At 49.9% G+C, this 11,732-nt stretch overlaps 1 protein-coding gene across 2 annotated transcripts; it reads left to right on the top strand.

The window, feature by feature from the left end:
* Nucleotides 1-993: 993 nt before the first annotated feature.
* On the top strand, nucleotides 994-11,169 carry Prodh2 (proline dehydrogenase 2). Of its 2 annotated transcripts, XM_047527580.1 has the most exons (10): nucleotides 994-1,235; nucleotides 1,310-1,506; nucleotides 1,593-1,731; nucleotides 1,817-1,903; nucleotides 7,118-7,198; nucleotides 7,274-7,429; nucleotides 7,505-7,671; nucleotides 8,228-8,338; nucleotides 9,216-9,301; nucleotides 10,942-11,169. In XM_047527580.1, exons 1-10 carry the CDS (start codon nucleotides 1,062-1,064, stop codon nucleotides 11,124-11,126), a joined length of 1,383 nt encoding a protein of 460 aa, XP_047383536.1. In that variant the 5' UTR covers nucleotides 994-1,061; the 3' UTR covers nucleotides 11,127-11,169. The 2 variants fall into 2 exon arrangements, with proteins under 2 accessions (XP_047383536.1, XP_047383537.1); XM_047527581.1 differs by lacking the exons at nucleotides 9,216-9,301; nucleotides 10,942-11,169 and adding an exon at nucleotides 8,476-9,188.
* Nucleotides 11,170-11,732: the final 563 nt, after the last annotated feature.

Raw genomic sequence — 11,732 nt, 5'->3', positions numbered from 1 at the left:
GAACACGTTATATACCATTAATTATATATGTCCATTAACTGGATTCTCACGGCAACTCTGGGAGACTGATACTATGGTGAATTAGCTTTCTACTTTGATTGTGAAACACATTGCATATTCAGGAATGTATAAAATATAGATTATGGCTTTAAAACACTTACATAGTGAACAACTGTGAATCTTTGTCCACATTAAGAACACAGACACCCCGAGGCACTTCTGCACCATTACAGTTCCCCCCGTCCCTCAGAGGTAACCATCTCTCCAACTTCTGTGTTAATCATTTCCTTGTTTTACTTATCTTTTTCATCTGACCACCCCGGTGTGTGTCTCCAAAACAATATTATAGTTTCATTTTCCCAGCTTTCATATTTAGTGATCAGAAATAGCACATTTTGTTCAGTGTCAACTTCTTCTCCTCAACATCGTGTTTGTGAAATCTGACCATGTGGTGGCATGTGTCAGCAGTTTGTTCTTTTTCATTGCTGTATAGTATTCCTTCCTATGACTATACTACAATGTATTCAATTATTCTTCTGTGATAAAAAAAATTGGGTGGTTCCTATAAACATTGTTGTACATTTTTCCTGATGCCTATGTTCAAGTTCTCTAGGATATATATTTTGCATGGAACAGTTATGGATCAAGTGTATTTAAAATTTTATTCACTAACATTACAATTGCTTCTCATTAAAAGATGAAGAAAGTGCAACAGGAGAGCTTATGTTGTTTGCCCAAGATGGAAAAGCTAAACGACCTTGAGTCCAGAGTTCCTTGCTCCCCAGACCAGCATTCACTCGGCAGCCCCAGGCACATGGTGAGCATCTAGCGAGCCTTCACTGTGATGCCGAAGGTGGCAAGGGGCTGTAACTGGGGGTTTCCTTTCCTGTTACTGTTACCCTGAACTCTGTCCCTATTGGTTAATAATTAACTGTCCCCCAAAGAGTCTGCGATCCTAAAGATTTGCCCAGTTAATCAGTCACTGCCCCCTGGCTGGGCAAGGGGCAGCCAGTGCACCAGCTACTGTCAAAGCCCCTTTCCCTGGTGGCAAGAGACTCGTGATGTTCTGGACCCGTCGGGCACTCTCCTCCCTCGCTGGGCCCTCCTCTGGGGACTGGCGGCCCCTGAACTTCGATGGCGGGGCCTTCCACCTCAAGGGCACAGCAGAGCTGGCCCGGGCTCTGCTGGTGCTGCGGCTGTGTGCCTGGCCCCCTTTGGTCACCCACGGGCTGGCGGTGAGCAGTGACCCTGCGCGTGGGCCTGGAAGCTGCCCAGAACTGGCTCTGAGCCCTTGTTTCCTGTCACCCAGCTCCAGGCCTGGGCTCAGCGCCTCCTGGGCGCGCGGCTCTCCGGTGCGCTTCTCCGAGCATCTATCTACGGGCAGTTTGTGGCTGGGGAGACGGGAGAGGAGGTGAGGGGCTGTGTCCGGCAGCTCCAGGCCCTAGGCCTCCGGCCTCTGCTGGCGGTGCCCACTGAGGAGGAGCCGGACTCGGCTGCCAAGACAGGGTGAGTCGGGGGCCAGGGCCCAGGGAGGTGGGGGGGGCAAGGAGGCGGCTGACCGCCCTGGGCCCTGACCTGTGCTGGCTGGGCAGTGAGGCCTGGTACGAGGGAAACCTCAGTGCCATGCTGCGGTGCGTGGACCTGTCGCGAGGCCTCCTGGAGACCCCCGACCTGGCTGGGAAGAACCTTATGCAGCTGAAGGTGACGGCGCTGACCAGCACGCGGCTCTGTGTAAGGGACACGTGAGCTCATGGCGGGTGGAGGAGTGGCTGCCAGCCACGTTCCCCTCACCACCCCATCCACCACCCCATTTCAGAAGGAGCTAACCTCGTGGATCACAAGGCCAGGGGCCTCCTTAGAGCTGAGCCCAGAGAGGCTGGCAGAAGCCATGGACTCTGGGCAGGTAAGGACTTCAGGTGGGGAGTGACCGGAGCAGAGTCCCCTGGACTAGATGGCATGTCTGAATGCAGTCATTAGCTGCAGAGTGATGCGCGTGAGATGGGATCCTTAAGATTACAGTGGATCTGGAATTTCCTATTATTGCCTAGTGAGATCATAGCTGTTGTGACACTGTAACACGATGCCATTACTTATGTATCGGTGGTAATGCTGGTGGAAACAATCCTACTGCACTACCAGTTGTTACAGAAGTATAACACAGCCGGGTGCAACGGGGCGCACCTGCAATCCCAGCGACCCAGGAGGCTGAGGCAGGAGGATCACAAGTTCAAAGCCAGCCTCAGCAACTTAGGGAGCCCCTGTCTCAAAATAAAATGGGCTGTGGATGCAGCTAACTGGTAGAGTCCTTGTCTAATGTGGTTGAAGTTCTGGGTTCAATCCCCAATACCACAAAAAATAAATAAGTAAAGTACAACACATACAACCATATATAGTACATATTTGGTCATGAAACAAACAATTATGTTACCGGTCCATGTATTTTCTGTATTATCCTTTTTATCTTGTTTTATTTATTGTGGTACTGGGTATTGGACCCAGGGTCACTCTACCACTGAGCTACATCCCCAGCCCTCTTTCTTTCCTTCTTTCTTTTTATTTTTCATTTTGAGACAGAGTCTCTCTAAGTTGCCAAGGCTGGCCTCAAACTTTTGATCCTCCTGCCTCAGCCTCCCTAGTCGCTGGGATTACAGGCATACACCTGGTATTATCATTGTTTAAAATGTGCTCCTTTTCTCCTAAAAACTGATCCACTCTACAGCAGTGTGCTGTGTTAGGCAGGCAGCAGCCTCCAGATCTCACATTAGCCAGATGTCTGGCATCAAGAGGTCCCTGCTAATGACAGAGCAGAGGTGTGTGTGAGCGCACCGAATGAGGTCCACACGATGGTGGTTTCTGAGAACCGTCCCTGAGCTTAAGTGGTGGGTGACTGTCCCATATTTAACTGCCACAGCTTCCCAGGCTTGGAGCAGGCAGGATGGATGTGGCTGTAGCTCTGGCACCTGGTGGGAATGGGTGGGACAGGAGTCTGGGGTTCTCAGGGGGGAGCCTGCGGGCTGAGCACTCCCAGAGGAGGGATGGGACAGCAGCTCTTTCTCGCCCAGGTGACGGCGTGTCAATATTTTATCAGTCCGCAGCTACACCCATGTGTGCTGGCTGCCCGTGAGTCCTGATCAGACGGCGTGTTGGTCCCTGCCTTCCTCTCTCTCTCCAAGTCTGGTTCCACATTCTTTTTTATCTCCCCTCCTCACCGTGGGCGGCCACCCCGTCTTGTGTGTAGGTTGTATCTTTTTATTATTGTGATTTTGTTTCCAGAAGTTTGGGTGTGTATTTCCCCCAATATTTTATCATGAAAGATTTCAAACATATAGAACAGTCGAAATAATGGATCACGAACATCCCCGTACCTACCGCCTTTAACATTTAACTGTGCGGTCATCTCCCAGTACACACGGAGGACGGGTTCCAAGACCACCCTGGTGCCAAAAGCCAAGGACGCTCAAGTCATTATATAAAGCGGCATGGTATTTGCATTTAACCTATGCACATCCTCCGGGGTTCATTAAATCATCTCTGGATTACTTACAATATCTAATGCAATGTAAGTATACTCTGTTGCCTAGGGAATCATGACAGGGACAAAAGAGTCTTCCACGATCAGTACAGATGTAATATTTTTCATATATTTTTACTAGCTGTTGGTTGAATCCATGGAAACATAACGACCGATATAGAGAGTGGATTCTATATTTCCTTTAATTCATATCTGTCCCTCTATCCACGTTTCAGTCTGTCTTATTTTGTGATGTATTTCGAAATCGTAGACATCAGTACCCTCCCCCAACCCCCATACAAATGCTTCAGGATGCAGATCGTTAATTAGAGCTCAATAATTATGTGTGGTATTCTTTTCTTTGGAGGAAAAAATTACATGTGATGAAATATACAAATCATAAATGTACCCCTTGATGACCTATGACAAAGACACACGCTCCTGGGTAATCCAAACCCGTATCAGTGCAGGGAGCATCTCCACCCCCGCAGGAAGTTCCCTCATGCTCTTCCCCATAGCCCTGGGGTCATATTTGAAATGTATACGAGTTGCATTATGCCCTCTGGCTCAGCCTGTGTCTTCTTCTTCCATCGAGTGCTCTGACCCACTCGTGTGTCTGGGCATGTCCAGTCCATTTCTTTCGATCGCTCTTCTGATTGCATGGGTTACCTCCCCGATGGACCCCTGGGTGACCTCCCGCTCTCCACCACCCCCAAACGATGCTATGGTGGGCCTGCTGCTCCTTTTTATAATTTTTATTACTTTCGTTTGTCCCAGCCTGTGCAAGCAGGATGGAGAGTTTCGGAGGGTGGGTTTGGAAAGTAAGGAGTCTCATCTCTTTATGAGCTTTACTTACCTGCCTGGGGATAGCGATGGTGGCCTCTTCCAGGATGCTCTGAAGGATGAGGGGCTCTGTGAAGCCCCTTCCAGGAGGCATGTGAACTTCTTGGCACGGGACCTCTCCCTCGTGGTGTCACTTGCCCCCCAACACTGTCTCCCCAGGCTTTCCTTTTCCCTCTCTGTCAGCTCATTTTCAATCTTAGGTTCTTCTCTGCCAGTTTCTTAAATATGAAGGTTCCCCAGGCTTGGGTCCCGGCCCCTCCTCTCACCCACAACAGCAGCCTCGGTTTCCCAACTCTGCACTCGTGATGCCCACGTTTCTGCCTCCAGCCCAGCCCTTCCCGCTAGCCTCACGGATACCCGCCTTGGACATGGTTCTCACACTGGCCTCAGTGTCTCCCCAAACCTGTCCCTCCTTTCTGTCCCCAGCTCAGAGGCAACCCTCTCAACACCCTGCCTTGGACTCCATATCCCAGTCCCTGGCACCTAAAGACATGATTAGTATACATCAAACGAATGAATGCAGTGATAATTTAAGTGATAAATTAACAGTGGAGAACTTATCATTCACAATATGCCACGCACTGTCGTACTTCATGTATGTTCAAGTTTATTCTCTGCCCATGAGTTTAAGATCATTGGATCTTAGGAGCCCAGGCTCTGGGGGAGGCTGAGGTTCAAATCCCAAGTGTACCCCGACTGGCCGTGTGACTTTGGACAAGTGACTTTGCCTCTCAGTGCCCCAGTTTCTTCATCCACAAAATGGGGATGATAATAGTCCCTACCTCAGAGGACAGCAAAGGATTCAAACCTCTGGCCAGAGCCTGGGAGAGGGGGATGCACGGAGGGGGCCCCCTGAGGATGCAGAAGACCCAGCAGTGGCTAACTCTCCAAAACTCCCCGAGCCCATGCTCCAAGCTGGGAGGGAGGCAGTTCTCTGATGGGAAAAAGGAAACTGGGCAGGTGCCCCCAGCTCTTCCTTCTTCCTGGAGAACCCTCCCTGCCAAGATGGGGAAGATCGCAGTGTCCAGAACAAGCTACCCCCAGGTGAGGTTCCATCAGCAGCCTTAGGCCTAAGTTGTCCAGAGGGACTCTGTGGATATAGTAAGGCACTGAGTCCCCACCTGGGCCTCTCATTTACCTTCCCAATTTCTTTGAATTCAGCTAGAATCCCTTGACACACCAGCAGTTCCCATTCACCCTTTGGAGTCCCCACAACAAGACTGAGTTTGGGACAAATATTGAGGCCAAATGTATTTGTTCCCAACATGTTTAATAAGCATCTACCTTGTTCCTGATACTGTGCAAGGGATGAAGGAGACAATGGGGATGGTTATGATTTGGATCTTAAATGTCTCCTAAGGCCCATGTATTGAAGGCTTGTTCTCCAGCTGGTGGCATTATTGGGAGGTGGTGGAAATTTTAGGAGGTGGGGCCCCGTTGGAACAAGGTCTTTGGGGCTATGCCCTTGAGGGGTATACTGGGGACCCTGGACCCTCCTATCTCTCTCCGTTTGCTTCCTGGATGTCAGAAGATGAGCGATTTCCTCCACTGTGAGCTCCTCACCATGATGTTCTGTCTCGCCACAGGCCCAAAGGCAATAGGGCTAAGTGACTATGAACCAAAACCTCTGAAACTGTGAGCCAAAACAGATCTTTCCTCCTTTTAAGTTGTTTACCTCAGGTATTTTGTCACAGCAATGGAAACTGACTAACACAGTGACCAAGACAACAAAGTTTCTGCCCTGGTAACACTTACTTGCTAGCCAGGGACAAGAGACCCTCAAACATGAAAACCAAAGTGACTATGTGATAAGTATAAATGAGCATTGCAGGGGAAAATAAGGCAGGGGAACTGGAAAGGCAAGACCTGGAGAGAGAATCGCAAACTAATACCAGAAGGTGAGATTAGAACTAAGATGTGAGGGAGACGGGGGAGCCAGGTAAGTGGACATCCGGGGGAGAGCCTTCCAGGCAACAGGAACAGACAGAGCAAGGACCCTGAGGTGGGCAGGTACCTGGCACATTCAAAGAGCGGTGGGAAGTCAGTGTGGAGGACAGAATAAAGAGGGAGGGGGAGCAGAGAAGTCACGAGGGACCAGAGCAGGAGAAGCCGTGGGGGCCACAGTGAGGTCCTTGGCATTGGATGAGGAAATGAGGTCCCAAGAGCCTACTGTGGGGTAACCTGGCAGTTTTTGTGAGCTGGCTACTGGGCTAAGCACCTTCCATATCATTCTGAGTCTCTGCACCTCTCCAATCTTCAATCTCCTCCCTGTAAATTGGAACTTGAATAACATCTGTCTGTTAGGATCATTGTGAAGATTGAGTACGATCCTATATAAAGTCATCTATTCATTATAATAACAGCGTGTGCTTATTATGTGTGGCACTGTCTTGTGCTGATCACACCCAGGAGTGTCTCACATATTAACCCATCTTATGCACACAGCAACTCAGCAGGTAGGTACCATTATCATCTTCAGTGGACCGAGGAGGAACCTGAGGCCCAGAGAGGTTACAGGACTTGCTCAAGATTACACAGCAAATGGTAGGGCCAGGATTCAAATCCAGAGTGTGTTCTCCTAACCTCTGCATTACATCTATCTCAATAAATAGTGTCTATTAATTAGATATCATTATTTGTTCTATTTTTAACAATTTCTAAAAAACTTTTTTCCTCTTCCTGATGATGGGGGAAAGGAGACTTGGGTACTGGAAGCATTTAGCAATCCTGAGTCCCTCTCTGCTTCCCCCACCACCCTTCCAGAACCTCCAGGTGTCCTGCCTCAACACCGAGCAGAACCAGCATCTCCAGGCTTCTCTGAGCCGCTTGAACCAGGTGGCACAGGTAACACCAGCCGTTCTGCTCCCTGCCCCTGCCGCTGGTCCCTGGGATCCTCACCAGGGTCTCTTTTCCCCTCAGTATGCCCGGGCCCAGCAAGTGAGGCTCCTGGTGGATGCTGAGTACACCTTCATCAACCCTGCGCTCTCTCTGCTGGTGGCCGCCCTGGCTGTGCGCTGGAACAGCCCCAGGGAAGGCGGGCCCTGGGTGTGGAACACTTACCAGGCCTATCTGAAGGTGGGCAGTGCGCTCTGGAGGACCGTGAGTGGGGCCCAGCACCCGATCCCCCTCACCCTGCACCGTGCCCTGCAGGACACACCTGAACGACTGGGACGTGATGCCGAGGCGGCGCGCAGGGCGGGCCTGGCCTTTGGAGTGAAGTTGGTACGAGGGGCCTATCTGGACAAGGAGAGAAAAGTGTTCCAGCTCCAGGGGACAGAAGATCCCACTCAGCCTGACTATGAGGCCACCAGTCGGAGGTAGGACGGGGTCAGGCAGTCTTGGGAGAAATAATACTCTGTGACCTTTAATTGCTTAGAGTTCACTGCCAGCCAGCATCCTGTGTGTGTCTACATGTGACTCCCTTTCCTGGGTCCAGGACACGGCCCCTTCTTAGCTGAAGAGCCGTCTCCTCCTAGGGCTCCCTGCACCTCCCTTAGACCCCACCCGTCACCCCACGCTCCTCTCTGTGACCTCGTTCATTCAGTCAGTTCCCTGCTTACAGACATCTGGGTGGTTGCTAATCATGTTCTCTGGACACTGGTGCAGGGACGGGCCTTGGGTAAGTGTCACCTCGTGCTTGCAGTGTGCTCGTTGGTTGTGAGTTTGCCACTGTGTCAAACACTTTGCACACATATCCTCACAGCAGAGCTCTCAGGGGAACTCACATGGTTACCACAGGAGAAAACGGCTCAGAGAGGCCCTTGGAGCTGGGGCAGGTGGGATGAGGGTACTTTCGGACTCCAGAGACCCTACCCCAGTCCCTGGGGCCTGACCTCGCCCAACAGGTGAACCACATGGGGCATCTCCCTTCAGTTACAGCCGCTGTCTGGAGTTGATGCTGAGACTCGTGTCCCACCATGGCCCCATGTGCCACCTCATGGTGGCTTCCCACAATGAAGAATCTGTTCGCCTGGCAACTAAGCGGTATGAGGCAGGGGAATGGGAAACAGGTACCCACGAGAAGGTCCCCTTCCTTCTCCTTTGCTCACATGCCAGAGATGGGCAGAGGGAGATGGGTTCAGTGCTTTGGAGAGGATAGTAAAAACATTTAACCCCTACAGTGCCCGCGGATCCCGGAAGTCCTAGATGGACGAGGAATTGTCCCTTATTTACTGGTGTGTGGGGAAGTCTGATGGTTCCAGGAAATGACTGGGACTCACTGGAAGTTCTTCAGGAGACTCACAGAGTGCTTATTTATCATTGAGTTTGGAAGGACAGTTCCATGGATGACTGGTTTCTGGAACCACCCCCTCCCGCCTTGGAGAGCAAATCCGTGGATACCAAAATCCTTGGGACACTCAAGTCCCTTGTCTAAAATGGCATAGTGTTTGCATGCACATCTTCTCATATACTTCAAAAAAATTTTTTTAGTTGTAGATGGACACAATAACTTTATTTTATTTATTTTTATGTCGTGCTGCGGATCAAACCTAGTGAGTGCCTCACACATGGTAGGCAAGTGCTCTACCACTGAGCTACAACTGCAGCCCCTCGTATACTTTAAATCGTCTCTAGATCACTTATAATATCTAACAGAACATAAATGCTGTGTCAATAGTTGTTATGCTGTACTCTTTAGTGAATAATTACAAGGAAAATGTATGTGTTCGGTACAGTCACAGTTTTACAATAATATTTTTCATCCTTGGTTGGTCCAATCTGAGGACGCCGACTCCATAGATACAGAAGACCAACTGCCCTTCAGTGTTGACTTTCCAGAACAACCTGTGTGTGTGCAATGGCTGACTTGCAGCTTTAGATTCAGTCACTATCTTGATGGATGATGTGGCCTTTTCTGTAGCATGTGGGAGCTGGGCATTCCTCTGGATGGACCTGTCTGTTTTGGACAACTTCTGGGCATGTGTGACCACGTCTCCCTGGCCCTGGGTATGTGAATGACCCATCCCCCATTCAGACCCCGAGCTGCCTGCTCCAGGCCTCCTTTTCTCCCAGCCAGGTCCTTTCTGCTATTCCCAACCAGTTCCTGGCCAGGTTCCCATCCAAAGTCCAGAGAGTTCCATCCTCCAACCCCTTCAAGATAGATGAGTTATCCCAATATCTGTGGGCCTTGCCGGGCTGGGTCCCTGTGTCTTCTGTCTGCTGTTTTTGCTGGTTCTTGCTCATGGGGACACATTTCCTATCTGCTTTGTGATTCTTTTTTTTTTTTAGCCATGGGGATTGAACTCAGGGGCACTCGAACACTGAGGCACATCCCCAGCCCTATTTTGTATTTTATTTAGAGACAGGGTCTCACTGAGTTGCTCAGTGCCTCACTTTTGCTGAGGCCGACTTTGAACTCATGATCCTCCTGCCTTTGCCTCCTGAGCCGCTGGGATTACAGGCTCTTGAGCGCCACCAAGCCCGGCCACTTTGTGATCTTGAATGGGTTTCTCCCAAGGACCTGAGGCCAGAAGATTTGTTTCCTCTGCCAGGTGTTCAGGGATACAAAACCATTTTACCCTAAATCCCATCCTGAGGTTTCTCGAGATATCCAGGGATGCAAATTGGGGCTGCAAATAGGAGACGGAACTAAACCATGGCCACAGCCTCTCAGAAATGGATTTTTCTGTTTTCTTCCCTGTTCACTTATGACCATTTTATTTCATGGGTGTGGGAAAAGATGGAAGAGTTTACTTCTCCTTGATTTTTGCTCTTAAGAGTGTAACTTTTTCTGTTTTGCAACTTAGTTTTGGAAAACTTTTCCTATAATTCTCTCAGGGTGCTCAACTGCACCCTGGCAACAGTGAAATCATCAAATAGCAGTTCTAGTTTGCATTCAAGGCATAAGTGGCTTCCTATATGTCCTTCTCTCTCTGGGGTCTCATTTTCTCTTAATTACCACATTAGAAATTCCTTGCTCTCTTGGTAGCAATTTTTTTTTTTTTTTTTTTTTTTTTTTTTTTTTTTTTTTTGGTACTGGGGATTGAACCTCTGAGCCACATCTCCCGGCCTTTTTATTTATTTATTTTTAAATTTCGAGACAGGTTCTCGCTAAGTTGTTTAGGCCCTGGCTAAGTTACTGAGGCTGGCTTTGAACTTCTGATCCTCCTGTCTCATCCTCTGCTGGGATTACAGGTGTGAGCCATGGTGCCCAGCTCTTGACAGCATTTAAACAATCTTAAGGAGATTCTTTTAAATGTTTACTCCAGAGTGAGGAGTGTGGTGCATACCTGTAATTCCAGCAGCTCAGGAGGCTGAGGCAGGAGGATTCAGAGTTCAAAGCCAGCCTCAGCAAGTTAGCAAGGCCCTAAGCAACTCAGATAGACCCTGTCTCTAAATAACATATATATATATAAAAAAAGTGGGGGGTGCTGGGGATGTGGTTCGGGGGTTAAACACCCCTGGGTTGCTCAATCCTGGGTACAAAAAAAAAAAGTTTACTCCAGAATCAAAAATTTTTCTCAGTGGGAAATGTTGTCCAACTCAGTCTGCCATGTTCTTAGAAATGGAAGTCTCTGTTGGAGAAGGGGCCTTGGAGTGCCTTTCCCCAAACCTGAGCCCATACCCTGCCAACACTCTCCCTCCAGGGCAGGCTGGATATGTGGTGTATAAGTCCATCCCCTATGGCTGCCTGAAGGAGGTGATCCCCTACCTGATTCGGAGGGCCCAGGAGAACCGAAGCGTGCTGCAAGGTGCCCGCAGGGAGCAGGCCTTGCTCAGCCAAGAACTGTGGCGCAGGCTGCTGGGGGGAAGAAGAAGGGCACCCCATTAGCACCCCCAAGGGCTGCGTGATCAATAAAGATTCTGAGCTACTGCCCAAGCACTGTCCTGCGCGGATGCTGCCTTTTTGTGAAAGGGTTCATCTTTACTTTAGCCAATTCAAGTGAGGGAGCTTCATGGCTCAAAAGAGATCTTTAAATGGCCCTAGTGCGTTGTTAAAGCACTAATGAAGCCTCCGGGCAACTTGGAGATTGCCCATGGGGGCTGTGGGAGGCCAGAAGAGGCACCTGATCCAAGCTGGGGATGATCAAGAGGGAATCCCCAAGAATTCCTAAGAATAATCATGAAGATGGAGACGAGCATTCAAAGCAAGGACATGTGCAAATCCAGAAGTGTGAAATGGATGGGGGAGGGGGAGACAAGGATGGAGGGGTGGGATAACACATTCTCACCGGCCAGACTGTAGGGCTTGGCCTCTGTCCCAGGGAAACTGGGGAATCAGAAGGGTTTCAGACAGAAGAGAAACAGGGTCAGTTTGGGGTTTGAGAGAACCCCTAACTGCCATTTGGAGGGTGGACTAGAAAGTGATGTCAGGTTGGGAGCCTGAGAGAGGCTGGGGCAGGGCAGGGAGGGGAAGAGGAGACAGGGCATGGGCCAT

The sequence above is a fragment of the Sciurus carolinensis genome, chromosome 16, assembly GCF_902686445.1.
Source record: "Sciurus carolinensis chromosome 16, mSciCar1.2, whole genome shotgun sequence".
Taxonomy (NCBI): domain Eukaryota; kingdom Metazoa; phylum Chordata; class Mammalia; order Rodentia; family Sciuridae; genus Sciurus; species Sciurus carolinensis.
The sequence above is the reverse complement of the archived record's forward strand: the minus strand, read 5'-3'. Positions and strand labels throughout refer to the sequence as shown.

Excerpts from the sequence above, each read along its gene's own strand:
- Prodh2 (XM_047527580.1), top strand. The coding sequence starts at position 1,062 with ATGTTCTGGACCCGTCGGGCACTCTCCTCCCTCGCTGGGCCCTCCTCT. Across the intron at positions 7,430-7,504 it reads CTTACCAGGCCTATCTGAAG|GACACACCTGAACGACTGGG; the intron begins GTGGGCAGTGCG and ends CGTGCCCTGCAG. Across the intron at positions 9,302-10,941 it reads CCACGTCTCCCTGGCCCTGG|GGCAGGCTGGATATGTGGTG; the intron begins GTATGTGAATGA and ends CTCTCCCTCCAG.